Source organism: Meleagris gallopavo, chromosome 5, assembly GCF_905368555.1.
Source record: "Meleagris gallopavo chromosome 5, MGAL_WU_HG_1.1, whole genome shotgun sequence".
Taxonomy (NCBI): domain Eukaryota; kingdom Metazoa; phylum Chordata; class Aves; order Galliformes; family Phasianidae; genus Meleagris; species Meleagris gallopavo.
In genome coordinates this window covers 21,191,783-21,207,146 of record NC_139408.1, presented here as the reverse complement: position 1 = coordinate 21,207,146, position 15,364 = coordinate 21,191,783, and the positions used below count along the sequence as shown (strand labels likewise).

Below are 15,364 nucleotides of genomic sequence, written 5' to 3'. Positions count from 1 at the left end.
TGAGTAGCTCCAGCTAAGAGCTCATAGCGCTGCTTCAGTGACGCGTTTGAAGAAGGAAACCGACACGCCAAAGATTCAGAGTGAGTGCCATTTTATTTGTTTGACCAAGTGAAAACCCACACAGATCGGTTAGTCCAATGCTTCCACGCCACCTCCAGGCATACAGAACTGGTACCATCAGCCTCTCCATCGCTGCTTCAAAAAAGTAGTAATGAAGAGAACTATGGGACAGGATCTTCAGCTCAGATCTGATCAGCACCATTGCATCGGTATTTGGGTCTTTTTCACTGTATAGGAATGTCAGCCCCAAATCGCGTCTCAGTGCAACACTTCAAAACCAGAGCTTGGAACTGTTCCTCAGGGACCAAAACCAACCTGCAGCCACTGACCACGGAAAAAACTGGTACCACTTGCCCTTTAATTTGGCTTGGAAGTTCTGATGCATTTCACACTTACAGAAAGGAATGTTAACGACCACATCTTTAGAGATCAGGTAATAGACAACAGCAGTGCAGACCTCTCATGTACTCTGACTCATCTCGGAGTTGGATAACTTCTACAGAACAAATCAATTACATTGAAAACAGAAAAGTTCCACGTTTAAAGAAGTTTACTGGTTCTCATTTGCAAATAAGTCAGGAATCACATACTGAATGGCGTCACCAAAAGACGGACTGATGTACTGCAGAAAGAATGTACCCATCAGTGCTAAAGGAAAGTAACTCATTTCGAGCTCTGCATTTAAAGTGCCAGTAGTCTCTTACAGAGCAACCAGCAAGTAACACAGGACATTTAGCCACAGCGTGCTATCATCCCTATTACAGACAGCAGGCACTGAACTTTCAAAAACATTGCAAATCAAAGCTACATACAACTGAAGAGCAGACTTCATATTCAAGAAGCAAGAATTTAAATACTTATTGAAATGTTATTTTACATATATCTTTATAGATGAGCAATCACACTCATTTGGGTTTGTTGGGGTTTTTTTTGGCCCATTTCCCTCAAATTCATAATCAAAAGTCACACTGAACCCTTGAAGTTCACATAAATGACCGCTCAGGTTTTGGTGCAAGAATCCATTTCAAGACAGTACCAATCCATGAGCGGACTTCTGAAAATATCAGGTTAAGGACCATTTTGTAATCATCCTTCCCAAGTGGTGATCCTTTCTAAGTTACACAGACTATGCAAACACAGAAGTGTGAAGTGGAGGTACTCTTGTTTTACAGAGAGATGACTTTGACATAGCCCCAGTCTGTTCCTCCCTGCCCATGGCATCCCAGTTCCTTTGACTGGGCCATGTGGCAGGGGAGCACTCGCTAGCGGGATGACAATGCTGAATCCTTGCAAGTTTCCTAAACCCAAGCTGGGAAAAGTTACACTCTGAATAGAACCAGGTCTCCTTTTCAAAGAAATATACTCCCTTCCCACACATCCCTACCTCTGAATATGTCAGAGAACTACTATTGTTCTGCCCGTCACCCACAGTCATAAGACGCAGATATGATGGATGCTATATAACCAAGCTGTTCTTCAGCAGTGCAGCGTCTGATCAAGTCCGTTTAAGTATTTCTTAAAGCACAGCGTAATTTTAGTCCAGAACGCTTCCCAACTCAATAAACCTATAAACAAATAAAGCCTATTTTGAAATCAGTATTAGAAGTCAAGAATTTGTCTGTATTCTCTAAACAATACCGTTTTGCTTATTAGAAAGCACACTTACAACTGCAGATGTTTAAAACATTAGGTCTACACGGTGCTGAGGTGCAGGCATGGAACCTGCAGGAGTTCCAGGCTTCCGAGATCTAGCTGCCTACTATTTACTTCTCCTTCAGCTTCTTCAAAAAACGAGCCCGTATTTGTTTGTTTGTTTTCATGACTAAACTCTTGGCAGCAGGTGTAGGTAGAATAGAGAAGATCCAGGCCTAGAAATCAAAGGAAAAAAGGCTCAGTTTTTACAGTCTGTACAAGGCTGAATCAAACCACCATTACCAGCACTTGTAAACTTTACAACATTATGATTAAAAGTTAAATAAGATTCATTTTTGTTCTTTACTATTCTGAACTGCTCTTCTATCAGGCAGATAGAACATATTAGATCCTTGTGCCTCCCAAGGTAACTTACCATGATGGCATGGGGCAGGCACCCGTTGGTCTGGGACTGCAGGCCTACCGTGCCTATGGCAGCTCGCACGAATGTTTCAGGACTGGGCTTACTGAAGGTTGGCTTGCGGATTTTGGACAGTTTTGTTGCCACGTAATACGGGAGAACACTCTGCAAGTAGGAAAGATCACAATAGGCACAGAACACTTTGAAAATTAACTTACAGATTCGGTAAGGAACCAAAACCATTAGCAATCAGGTAACCTACATACTGAATTTAGAAACTAGCTTAAACTAATCTTCTTTTTAATTCTGATTACAACTTCTCAGTGTACAGTACAACATTTTCAATCAGCTATCCTGTGACACACTTCATAATGGGCCCACAAGCCATGCTTTTCGCATGCTAACTTTCAACTTCTCAACCTAAGCCTCTGAAGCAGTCAGAATGCCACAAACTAAAGCTGTTCAACCAGGTATTAATATCTCAGAGATCTGGCAATCTTACAAACATTGGAGCCTTGCCAGCACTTTGAGCAGGATACCCAAAGATATGCACAGTCCTGTAACTATACCAATGATTCAGTACCTGCATTTGCTACAGTTTGCCACAACAGTGAGCACCATGAGTTGCACACCTTTATAGCAGATATCTGAAAAGCATCTTCCCCCTTCTGCTACGCTAGTTAGTACATCTCAAAATAAGAACATCATCTCTAAAGTCAGCATATTTGGGCAAGTTACACTCCAGAAACTTGTGTCAAAACATTTAGTCTTTAAAAGAACGATGACCACGTGATCTCAGAAATGTCACCTTCCCCAGCTCTGAAGAGTGTAACATGAGTGAAAGGAACAACAAGTCTCAGTGGATCTAAAACCACAGCTGTATAGGAATTCGACCACACAAAGAAGAAGCAGTACTACGCTAGCAGCTTAAAGAATGTGCACCTCTCTCTACAAATGGGACTGAGAATACAGATGACATACTGAAAGATTCCATATTCAAACAGAGAGAAAAACTTGGATACCCGAATTTCAGAAGTGTAAGCAGTCACCACTGCTTTACTGGTGACTTCAAAGTCACCAAAAGCTTTGACAAGAAAGCTATTCAGTCTGTGTGGTGGTTTTGCCTATGCACATAGCTAAGCTCCATCACAGTGCTCCCTCACTTCATCTCCTTGAAGAAAGAAGAGGAGAACAAGGGCATCGAGGTTGAGGTAGGGACAAGATTGCTGACCAATTACTATTATGGGCAGAACAGATTCATCCTAGGGAGATATCCAATAATTTATTGCCTATTACTAACAGACTAGGGCAGTGAAATCTGCAAACTAAAGACACCTTCCTCCCACTCATCCTCTTCTACTCCTCCATGGGCTGCACATGGAGATCTACTCCACATAGTGCTCACGGGCTGGGATGCAGCCTGCTCCACTGTGGGCCTCTCTTGGACTGCAGGGAACAGCTGCTCTGTGCCTGGAGCACCTCCTGCCCTCCTTCTGCACTGCCTTCAGTGCCTGAAGGACTGTTTCTCTCCATTTTCTCACTTTTCCTTCCCAACTGCAGTTTCTCAGCTTTTTTTTTTTTCCTTTCTTAAATCTGCTCTCCCAGAGGCACAACAAGCATTGCTCATGGCTCAGCTCTGGCCAGCAGCTCGTTCCTTTTGGAGCCAGATGGAGCTGGCTCTTAATTCACATGGGGCAGCTTCTGCGCTCTGCTCACAGCAGCCACCCTTGCAGCCCCCCCAGCTACCAAAACCTTGGTACATAAACCAATGGAGTCTGATATTGTAATAGCACAATATTAAACAAAAACTAGTTTAAGTTTTGTCCACTTTTTGTTACATTTCTAAATTGAATCTATTATCTATCTATTAAAACTGACCAGCCCTCAGAATTGTATTCAATATCACATGGATACAACAAGAATGATTTCAGGTCCTGAGCAGAAGTTTCTTCTAATTATGCTACAAGGACATGAAGAAACAAGAAGTCAGAATAGCTTGTTTACACGGTTTTATTTCACTTTTAAAAAGAAAGATCTGAATTCCCATGTGTTTCCCCAGCAGTAGCTGACACTTCAATACAGCGAATATAGTTGAAGAAAGCAGGTAACAAAAGTTTTCACTGTTCCACTTCTGCTATGCACAGTAAACAAATTTAGATGGAAAATGATGATATTAACAGGAATTTAAAGAGTTGTTAGTAAAATAAAGGGTTAAAGAACCAAGCAATGTTTTCTGACACTCAAAGAAAGTTTCAGAAGTCTGCAGAAACTTTTCAGGCAGAAATTTTTCCAAAAGATGATCAGGAGAAGTCCTTGCAGTCCTTCCCACTCCTGATTTTTGCTACAGTTCCATACCCCTCCCATACACATGTAAACAAACACAGAATTAACCCTTTCATGCAGTGAGCCTGACTGGAAGCACAAGTCTGAAATTTAAAGCACTACATTTCTGAAGGTCAAAGCAATGAACTTCAAACAGTCCAAAGTGAGAGCAGTTTTCCTAATGGCTCCAAGAAGATACCTCAGCTAATCTTCACAGGAATGCACTTGTAATATTCATTAGTGGTTCATAGTAGCTTAGGAATGAGAAGACAAGGACACAGACTGCAATAAAATTAGCATAATAATAATTGAAGCTGTGACAGCTATTGGTCATCAGGCTCGCCTAACCCAGAAAGGCAAAGCACTGCCTACATTTAGGGACATTCTATCTGGCATTCAGCGCTCTTAGCCAACAAGCAAGTTACTGCTTACCATCACCCATCAAGCTTTCTGAAGGAAAAGCATATTTGTTGATACAGAAAGCCAGATTTAATCTTCATTTATGTTAATAATATAGGGTACTGAAAATATTTTCATAGCTTTTTTATATCCAAACCTAGAAAGTAGTTCCTCCCCATACTGTGCATGTTCATACTGCGTTTAACACCTTTAGAATAGCATGTCCCACTGAGGTTTTTTTGGTTGTATTTTTTTTCCCCTTCATCTTTTCAGTATGCATAGATATTCTGTAATAAGCTGAGTCACAAATGAGCAGCTCCTTCTTCATTTTCCTCTTAAAGCAACAACACTACTTAGAAAAAAATCTGGGAGGATGATACTGCCTGGTTACCAACATAGATAGGCGTAGCACATCTCAAAGGTGCTTCCTTCTCCTCCAAGCACTCATCTCTAAATAATCTCACACTGATGTAACTATCAGCACGTTTATGCTTGTGAAAACAGCAGAAGATAAAGATCAGAAATCCTAACTTAACAAGAGACTTTCCCAAATGAAACACAGTATCTGAATCAAACTCCTAGAGGCTGCTCTGGAAGGCTTTTCAAGGATGGACATACCTTCAACAGGAACCACTTGTGTTGCCAGAGCTCGTTTCAGCATGCCTGTAAGTAGCAGGTACCCTCAGCAGCAGCAAAAACCCACACATCTTATAGAAGGGTGGGAGGGGGAAATCACACCCAGCTTGATTGCCACAGAAGCTGTGTGCCGGTAAGTACATTTGAGCAGGAAAGAAATCCTATTAGGTGACTTACTGATCTTATTAAAGTAGAAAAGAGAATCAGTATGCTTTATTAGGAGAACGAGGTGTTTTCAAAACAAAGAGCTACCTGATGTTTGTACTTCAAAATATAAAAGATTCAACTGAATGTCCTGATCTGGGTTGAGGGCAACGAGTTCTAGAATTAGACAAGCTAGGACCTGCTATCATTTGATGAAGAAGTACCAAGAGGAGCTGCATCTTGTCGTAGATTTTAGATGACTGAGCAAGAGAGGATTAGCAAAAGGCATCTTCCCATCTCCAGAATCAAAGACAAATCCAATAAGAATCCCAGAAACACACTCTTTGCTAATATCTAAAATTGTTTAAGTACAAGTCTAGAAGACAGCTAAGAATGTCACCCGTCCCACTTGAGCTCCACCTGTCTGACATGCTTATTTAAGAAAGTAATGATACACAGAGATACTCAGTAGCTCAGTTTCATTGATAAGCTTCCTTCTGTGCAGGCTATTGTTTAAAGATACTGCATGATGTTCATTTTTACCCATATGTAATGGCACCATACATATTAGCAAGCAGGCAGCTATGCTTTCCAGGCTGCCTCGAACTCTATGATATTATTACATAAGCCCCACTGAGAGGACATTCCCCCCATGCAAGTGAGGCATTGTTCTTACAGACATTCCATGTGAGACCTCTCACAAAGAGGTCAGCACAGCAAACCAGCACTACCAGTTCCTTCATTCTGAGACACTCCGAGCACAGATTGAAAGAGGACCATATTGTGCACTGAAGAAACAACTGGAAGGACAGCTGTGTTATATGAAGATAAATCTACGATATGGAAATTGAATCCCTCAGGAGAGAGGGATAATATGTAATACATACAACCGAGTAAAAGTAAGAACACTAAAGAACTTGCACTAAAGTCAAATTGTTGCAGGGGGGTCTGGAGCTGAAGACAGGAAAGGCCTGGAAAGCCTTCTGAGTAAACAAGGTAATGAGTAGACAAGACAACATAAGCAGCTCTAGTTTAATCTGTTTCAAGACAGGAAAGCACACAAACCACTGTGTAAACTGAATGTGCATCTGATCAGAGTGTCAAGTTTTTATGCATCCACTGTTGATGAGAGAAAACCGATTTGGCTGAAGGAACATCCTAGGATGCTACTGCAGTGTCAAGCACTCTGAAAAGTTATGCTTTGAGAGCTCTACAGCAAGGTATAACTTGCTACCCGCACAATGCTAATGCCATCTTATCTGACCTCAAGAAGTTCTAGAACAACAGTGGTTAGAATGCTCTCAGGAACTACTTTTTTGCTAGCTTACTCTCACCCCTTTGCTAACTGGCCCCAAAATAAACAGCACCCTTTAAGGTGTTTAATATAGGTTTAAATAGGGCTGCCATCGAATGGTCAGAGACCGCATGGGAATAGCTCACCCAGTAACTTTCTTAACAGTCTAACACAATCCTCTCAGGAATTGGGACAGGACATTTCCTAATGATGAGTTCTTTTCAATAAATACAGTCGAAAGGAAAAAAAAAATCCAGTAAGTCAAACAGTAATATAGCCTTGAGTTTTAAAACCTTATGTTTTAATACCAACAAGAAGAGCCGCACTCCCACGCTTAATGACTGCAGAAATTAGACAAGCATCTTTGTTCCTTACTCCTCACAGTGCCCCTGGAGTCGGGTGGCTTTGAAAATCACTGCACAGAATAGGAGGGAAGAAAAGACAAAGGAATGGACGTGGGCTAATACTGTTCATATGATCCCTAACTGAATATTAAAAGATTCACAATTGTCTCTGCAGTACAGGTAAGATCTTACACCACTTTCATCAAGGCTGATCATTGCTCTTGAGAGCAACAGATGTAATTAGTAATGAAGAACTCAGCAGCTGTGATCCATAACCAAGCCTGGAAACTTCAGCTGCACTTGAGAAGCAAACACTAATATTAATGCAAAATCCCTATAGAGCCGAGAAACTGGCTTGGTTTGCTCTTACATATCTACAAAGGAAAAAAAAAAACCTAAAAAAACCATGGAATGTGAACAAGTGGGACAAAACAAAACTCACTAGAAACATGGAAATCAAGTTCTGAAAAAAATCTACATCAGCCTATTACACACGAGGAGTCTAAGGTTTTTGTTCTTGTTACCATGCTTCTACTAGTTGGTTCACTGACATTGTAGGGAAGGGACTGCCACTATTTTAGTTTTTTCAGTAGTTGCTTATTCAATATCTGTATGAAAGCAGTTCAAAAGTAGATTCCAGAAAATTAAGCTGTACGGGTATATTTTAAAGAGTAGCACACAATCTTCTGGAACGCATTATACTTAAAAGTGTGATTACCAACTTTAGGTAAGATATATATATTTGTTATTTCAAGATGCATTGTTTCAGGTAACTTAAGATAATAGGATCAAAGGAAATCCTCATCCCTAATCTGTGTCATGTTCATGAATAAAAGAATATGCTGATTTCCTTTTGTTACCAAGACACCAATGTTGCTGTGGTAACCACGCTTACATGAGAAGCTACTCACCTGCACAATGATGCCCTTGCTCTTGTATTCTGCATGGAGGCCTCGAGAGAAGTAATCCACAAAAGCCTACAGAGAAAAGAGAAATATGCAGTATGCTATGCATTAAAATGGAAGCTATCGTTTGGAGCTTTATGTAAGCATATTTGATTTACTATTTATAACTCCTGTTTTCAAAGTGAAAAACCTCAGGCTTTCAAAGAAACTTTGCAGATTACAGCAATGTCATCTCAATAGAAACCTCACGCTTACGAAGCATTTTTACAGAAATGAGACTATCTAAACAAATAAAACCCTTTTTAATTTACAAGGAAGATGAACTAGATTTGTTACATAAAGTCCAGTTAAAAAAGGAAAATAATACCGAGTTCACATTATTCACTGTACGTGTCATCTCCTTAGACTTCTTTTAAAAAGAGCAATTTGAATTTCTCCTATGCGTGATTTTTAAAACGTGTTTAAATACCTTTTGCCTTTTAATATTTAAGAATACTAAGAACATTCTATGATGATATTTTTCCAAGTCTCAAAGTCCGCTACCATAAACTGTCTTCCAAACTCCTGGAAGTTTTTAGAATTTTCAAGACCAAATATTTAAAGAAGGAAGCAAAAGGGCTAAAAGGCAGATATGTGAACCTGCTGTCACATCTGATACACCACCACCATAACTGGAGGCCCACTTGCTGTCTTCTCCCTTACCACTTACTCCAAAGATGCACACCTCACACCTCGATACAAAAGTACTGACCTAATAATCCAAGGCTACTCAGCAGTTCAAACCAGCACAGATTCCCTCCTCCTTTCTTCTAAACCATCTTCTCTCCCCAAATCAAACGAAACAAAATATTATGTTCTTCTATCCTTTCTTGTTCTAGAAAAATGATATGGCTCAGTAGGATAAACAGTGCCCTCGGCTGAAGGAACTAAACTACCACACCCGTAACTGAAGCAAAAATAAATACAAAATAAACCTGTTCAAGTATTTAAGAACCACAGAGAATCACAGAATCATTAAGGGTGGAAAAGACTACTTGGAAGAATAAATAGCTCTAGAGAAAAAAAGGCTATTAAAAATAGCAGCTTTTGCTTCAGACCAGTGCCAGAACAAGCAGCAAAGCTCTAATACTGCACCTACTTTACAATCTTCTTTTGCTGGCCATGTCATTAGTGGATTAGCACAAGTTCTACCTGAAACCAGTGCTTAAAGTTTGCAGTGTCCAGTGTTTTCCCTATTAAGACCTTCCTACTGTAGTCAGCCAATGCACAAAGCAAAGAAACACTCCCACGCTGCTGGACTATTTCTATACTTTTCTAAGCACACCTAAGATCTGAAAGAAAAATAGATTTTGCTGCGTAGCCGATACGTCTTTTTATTCTTCATCTTCAAGTTACATGTACCAGCTGGAAGTAGGCTCATTAAATCAAATAAGCTTATCTTCTGCACAACTATTCTTTTTCTCTTTTCCCCACCAGTGTAAGTTCTTAATGAAAGACAGTACTCAGCATCAAGTCTCTGAAAATCACACATAACAGCAAGGATTACAGTGAGCTAGCAATGCTACTGCAACAATATGAGGAACTTGTATGTTTGCACAAATGGTTTGGTGCAGGCTCTGAATGCTATTGTCAGATGTACGTGTGATAATCGCACAGCAGAGTATATCAGTAACCTATTAAGAATAAACAAACAAACTATATTCTGTTAATCACAAAGTGCTTTGATAATTCAAAGATCTAGCTACTTCCACGACAGTCCTGAAATCAGTTTCTGCTTCAAATATGGAGAGACCGTATAAAGAGAGTCATCTCTACAGCGCGAGCTTTGCAATAAAGAAAAGTTTGTTTTACATGAGAAGGAACAAGCAACTTCCAGTTTCCAAATAAACACTGGATTTTTTCCTTCTTCAATGAATTCATTTCAAGACAAGTTGGGTTTGTTTTTTTTTTTGTTTTACCTCCAGATGTTCAAAAGTGCTCCAATAGCCTATGGCTTTAAGAAGTCCTAAGAATGATCTCCAAATAAGAATCCTCTGAATAAGCAGATAAACGCAGCACATAAGAACCAATTTCCTCTCCTTGGATATCTAGTAACAAATCCAAATACTTGAGAAATAGTGGGAAAAGAAAAAAACACCTTTCACTTTGCACTGGTATTAATGCAGGTAGATAGGGAAGCCTGTCAAAAAACAGGAATATGATTCCTTTTAAAGCATCTAATACGGAATTCTCCACGTGAAGGTTAAAGACTTGGACTGCTTATGTTCCTGACGATTAGCCAAAGCCATTGACTTAGACCCAGAGGATACTATACTTTAAAACCCCTCTATATAGATGAGGAAAAAACCCTAGAAATTGCAGATACAGTCTTTCTATAGCTACATTAGTGGAGTCACTTTCATGCTTACTAATCTTTCTATGGTAGAAGATGAGCAGTGCTGAGAATAGGCAGATTACTTAGCCTGTAATTGAGTTTCTTAGGAGAAAGGGAGGAATATTTGAGATTCTAATTGAAAAAAAGACTAGGCAAAGCAGCCTAAGGTATATTATCTCTAAAATCAGAAGCTCACATCATTTGATAAAGCTGAAGGCAATGCCACAACAGAAGTGACCTTTCACATTAAATCAGAACTGTGCTGTCAGAAAATAGCTATTTCAAGTGCAAATTTTATCAGCTATAGCTAATTCAAGCTTTCACAATTTCTGAACTTAAATATCCCTTACTCGCACTAATATTTCTTCAGTGTAAATAAAACAGCATGCTAACTTTTTCTCTTGATATATGAAAATTTAGCTGAGAGTTTAAAGGAAACACAGGTCTGTTGTGACATGAATACCACTGACTGAAAGCACCTATGTTCAATCAAGGTTCTGGTTAAACTCTGAAATTCTTTAAGTATTGAAGGCAATTGTCAGTTGTATCTAAATAAAACTACAGTGCTATACTGTTTGAATATCATGTCATATATACCTCTTGCACTTAGTTTTGTTATGTATACTGTGAACCCATGTTTTGCCTTTGGGTGTTAAGAGGAGATCTTTTAGTTGAGCATTTCAGAAGCTCATACAAATACCTTGGGAATAAAACTAACCCTGGCTTCAGAAAGACAAAACTGTTCCAGATGACACAATGAGAAAGCGGAGCAATAAATTTAACATGAAATGTAGATTTAGAGTAATAATATACTGTATGTCTTGAGAGCATTTATTTGATATCATCTTCTTCAGCATTCTCATTTGGAAGTTGAGCAGATACGTGCTGAAAAGACAAACTGCTGGATAGATAGAAAATTGTCTGGACCACCTGGCTCAAAGGGCTGTGATTAATGGCTTGACATCTGGCTGGTAACAAGCACAGAACCTCACAGATCAATACCAAGGCCTATATTCTTCAATATCTGCCATCAGCAACCTAGATGATGGCACATACTACATTCTCAGCACATTTGCAGATGACAAAATTAGATGGAGTGGCTGACACGACAGAGCTTCAGTCCAGAGGGACCCCGTTCAACTTGATGATTGTTAAACTTCATGAGATTTCTTGACAGGCACAGAGCGAAGTGCAAAGTTCTGCATACCAAGTAGGATAGTCCCATGTCTTGTTGGCTAAGGATCAGTGCTGTTGCAAAGAACCTGGAATTTATGGTGGCTGCTAGGGAGAAGGTAAGCCAATAATCCACCCACTGCAAGACAAACAAACTACATACTAGGCTACATTAGCAGGACATATGGCCAGCAGCTCAAGAGAAGATAATTATTTGGTACTGGCAACGCACTAGAACTCTATTTTTTCCTCTTAACTGAAGCACTAAACTTAAGGCAAATAATCAAAACCAAAGAAAAATCTTTGCTTCCTGCAAGCACGAGAAGAATCCTACTTAAATATATATCATACATCCTTACCATATGTATTTGTCTTCTATAAGACTAGATAAAGAGACTTGCTTCAACATCTAAAAATAAGAAGTTGTATTAAACTTTGTCAGCATCTTTCCTCAACCTCACATTAAGAGCACTTGGTACAGTAACACCCTTTGTTGTGTATGATGCAGTATATAAAATCGTCATGTGATGTAATATATAGAATAGTAGTTTCCACACCAGCAAGCCTCTGCATTCATTTTTATACTGACCTTCCAGTTTCCACTATTTGCAAATTTTAAGTTAGAACTTTTAGTTCATGAAAGCACCACTAGATGGACACCAAAACATTTATTTCTGTAGTGTTGGCTCACGTTTGACACTTGATTTCAGTGTACAAAAGAATATTTACCTTGGTTGCAGAATAAAGAGTGAGCAGTGGAGTTGGATACATCCCAGCAGCTGATGAGATGTTCAAGATTACCCCTTTTGATCTGAAAGTGAAGATAAATTCCAATGAAATAAGCAGCAACAATAAAAAAAAAAAACCCTTTCATGTTTCATAAAATTACTGCAAGTCCTAAGAAAATCTTTAGGATGCAATTGAGATAATTAAGATGTGTTTAAAAACTTCAATCAAATTCTAAACTGAAATTTACTAATATGCCTTCAAGCACAATGTAAATATTCAAGTAGCTAGTATAAATCAGGAATAACTCCAAGGTCAATACAGCAAGAGAATCCAGCTCCAGTATATGTTTATTGAACTCAACTATGCAAAAATCAATCAAGAGAATTTGGCATGAATTCAGAAGGCAACTTTTAAACCTTGGGTTAAGCTGGCAGAAATGACAAGTTTGTTACGTGGATTACACTTTGATAACTCCTTTTGTCATAAGTCTACATATTTTCCAAGTGTTACCTTCATGATGGATCTTTAAGATAGCAAGCATTTGAATCTACTACTTAAATACAGCAGTATTTTAATACAGAGTAGAAGATATGCAGTGGATGACTACAGAAGAGTTAAGTTAGAGGTGTGTTACAGTAATATTTCAGGTATTCCACTATAATAGTTACCTAAGAGTACCTGAAACTAGCTACCACCAGCTCTGTCAAGCACTTCTAAAGCATTTGACACTAGGACAGACACTAGGACTCCTGGATTTCCCAGTCCACTATTTTGAGTATGTCCATTTCTATGACTAGTTCTACGTACAAAAGCAGACCTGTTACTCAGTGTCATGTAGAAATCAGAATTAATTAAAAAATTTAGGGCAAATAAGGTATTAGAGGGCGATAGCAGACTGTCCAATACAGGGAAAGCTGCCTCTGCTTCTTCCTACCCTACAGCAGACCTCAGCCAGTTTGCCTGAACACACCATAAGGTTTTCTGTGTGCCGTGCAGAGAAAGAACACGCACACAGGTCATCACACAGCTCAGCTGCTGTAGATTCACAAGTTTCTTATCACATTTGTTCACCTACGCATAGCCTATGCCACTGCTGCCACAATGAATTAAGAAACCATCTTAAAAACAACTGAGCTTAAGCAACAATTAAAAAAAAAAATTTTTTTTTATTCTTTGTGACAACAGATTCATGGCCTCTGCCATGATACAAGTGGGAATTAATTCTAGAAATGAGAGTTGACATGACAGAAAACAAACATTTCATAATCACTGAGGTCTTCAAACACTTTTGCTGATGTTCTTGAGTTCCAGAGTTACCTGCAAGGTTCTGCTAGTCAAACAAAGTAGTAACGTGGATCCAAATATATGGTATGAAGAAAATAAGGCTACAAACTCATCATGAATTTTCACAACAGCAGAAGGCTACCAGTGGATGCTAGAGGTTTTTCATATCGAGACAGGTGGTGCTTGTGATATTTATCCACGAGCTCAGATAGGGATTAGCAGTGAAATGAGTATTCATGCAGTTTTTAAGAGATTATCATATTGGAGAATACCACAAGGAACTTTTTATAGAGCTCAGAAGGCTATGTGAGCAGACTATGGAATGGCTGTTGAAAAATCAATATTAACAAAACCAACTGCACATGCTAAAGAAAATAATGTAAATTAATCACATTTGCAGTATTCTACATCAACTCTCCATTCCCTTGAAGAATTCGACTAAAGTCACCAAGGAATTGGTTGTGTAACTGTCACCAAAAGCAGCCCAAGGGGAGACGGGCAGGGAATGGCAGGGACATGTCCATCGCATCCAAGTCCTACCAAGACTGCAGAATTCTTCTCTGTCCCTCCCAACACAGGACAGAACCTGATGGTTTGAGAAGGGAGAAAAGGAGGAAAAAACCCCTGGTAGGTGAGCAAGGTGAAAGGGTTCAATTTAGATATTTAAGAGACTATTAAGAAGAGCCCACGACAAGAGTATAAAGACTAATGAATAACAAAGATCAAGATCTCGATTTATCCTCCCATAATGCAAATAGGAAGATGACATGAACTGAAAAACTGTGAAATCTAGACGCGATGAAGGCAGTGCTCTCCCCACACTCATGCTGGAGGAGTCGCCATCACAACACGTAACAGAGGATGAAGCTTGACAGGACTCGATGAGGGTTAAGCATTTCTAGGATCAAGAAGACTCCCCTGTAAAACCAAGAAGCGTGCACAGAGGGGTGCACGGGCACCCAGGGAAACACTTCCAATCGCTTCCAACCCAGCGCAGCAGCAGCAGCGCTGTAGAGAGGATCCCGAGGGCAGCAGGCCGCACCCAGCCCACCCTGCTCACTGCAGCCCGCGGCTGCAGTTATATTTAGCCGTCCCGTTGCCGCGGCAACCAGCGCCCGCTCCAGCTGCACGCCATGGAAGGAGCGCTTCCTCCCTAATGTCATTAGACACTTGCTACTTCCCCAGCAGTAAACACCAGAGTTGGGTGTTTGTCTAGAAACAGTCAGCCAAGTTCGCTGCTGTGCGCCCAAAGACGTTGAGGCTGGATGTTCGGTTCTGCAAAGTCTCTCACCTAGATGGCTGCCTGAACATTGACAGAGGAACTGCTCATTTAAGTGGACAGGAAGATGCAGATTATGAATGGTCACTGTGAGAGTCCAGAGCACAGGAGAGGAGCCACAGAAGTGTCTAAATGCCATTACCAAAAATGGCAGTCATCTGATGCTATGGTACTCATCAAAAATAAGAAGTAAGGGACATACCAAGACGTTGCTGAGTTTTCTGCTAACAGACCTGGATGTAAAGCACATCCGCTCAGCTCTGCATTTACCGAGGAACACCATCAAGCCAATCACTAGGTACCCCCAGTCAAAGCATGCAGTGTAGGTGCAAGATGCAGTGGTGCACTGCGTGACCCTAAGTGCTCAG

At 40.0% G+C, this 15,364-nt stretch overlaps 1 protein-coding gene across 1 annotated transcript in view; it reads right to left on the bottom strand.

The window, feature by feature from the left end:
- Positions 1 to 74: 74 nt before the first annotated feature.
- Positions 75 to 15,364, bottom strand: part of HSD17B12 (hydroxysteroid 17-beta dehydrogenase 12) — a 73,163-nt gene continuing 57,873 nt past the window's right edge. The window contains exons 8-11 of the mRNA XM_085224594.1: positions 12,434 to 12,515; positions 8,164 to 8,229; positions 2,129 to 2,278; positions 75 to 1,928 (exon numbers count right to left, since the gene is read on the bottom strand). Coding sequence (XP_085080720.1) covers positions 1,824 to 1,928; positions 2,129 to 2,278; positions 8,164 to 8,229; positions 12,434 to 12,515 — 403 coding nt within the window. The 3' untranslated portion in view covers positions 75 to 1,823. The remainder of the gene's footprint in view (positions 1,929 to 2,128; positions 2,279 to 8,163; positions 8,230 to 12,433; positions 12,516 to 15,364) is intronic.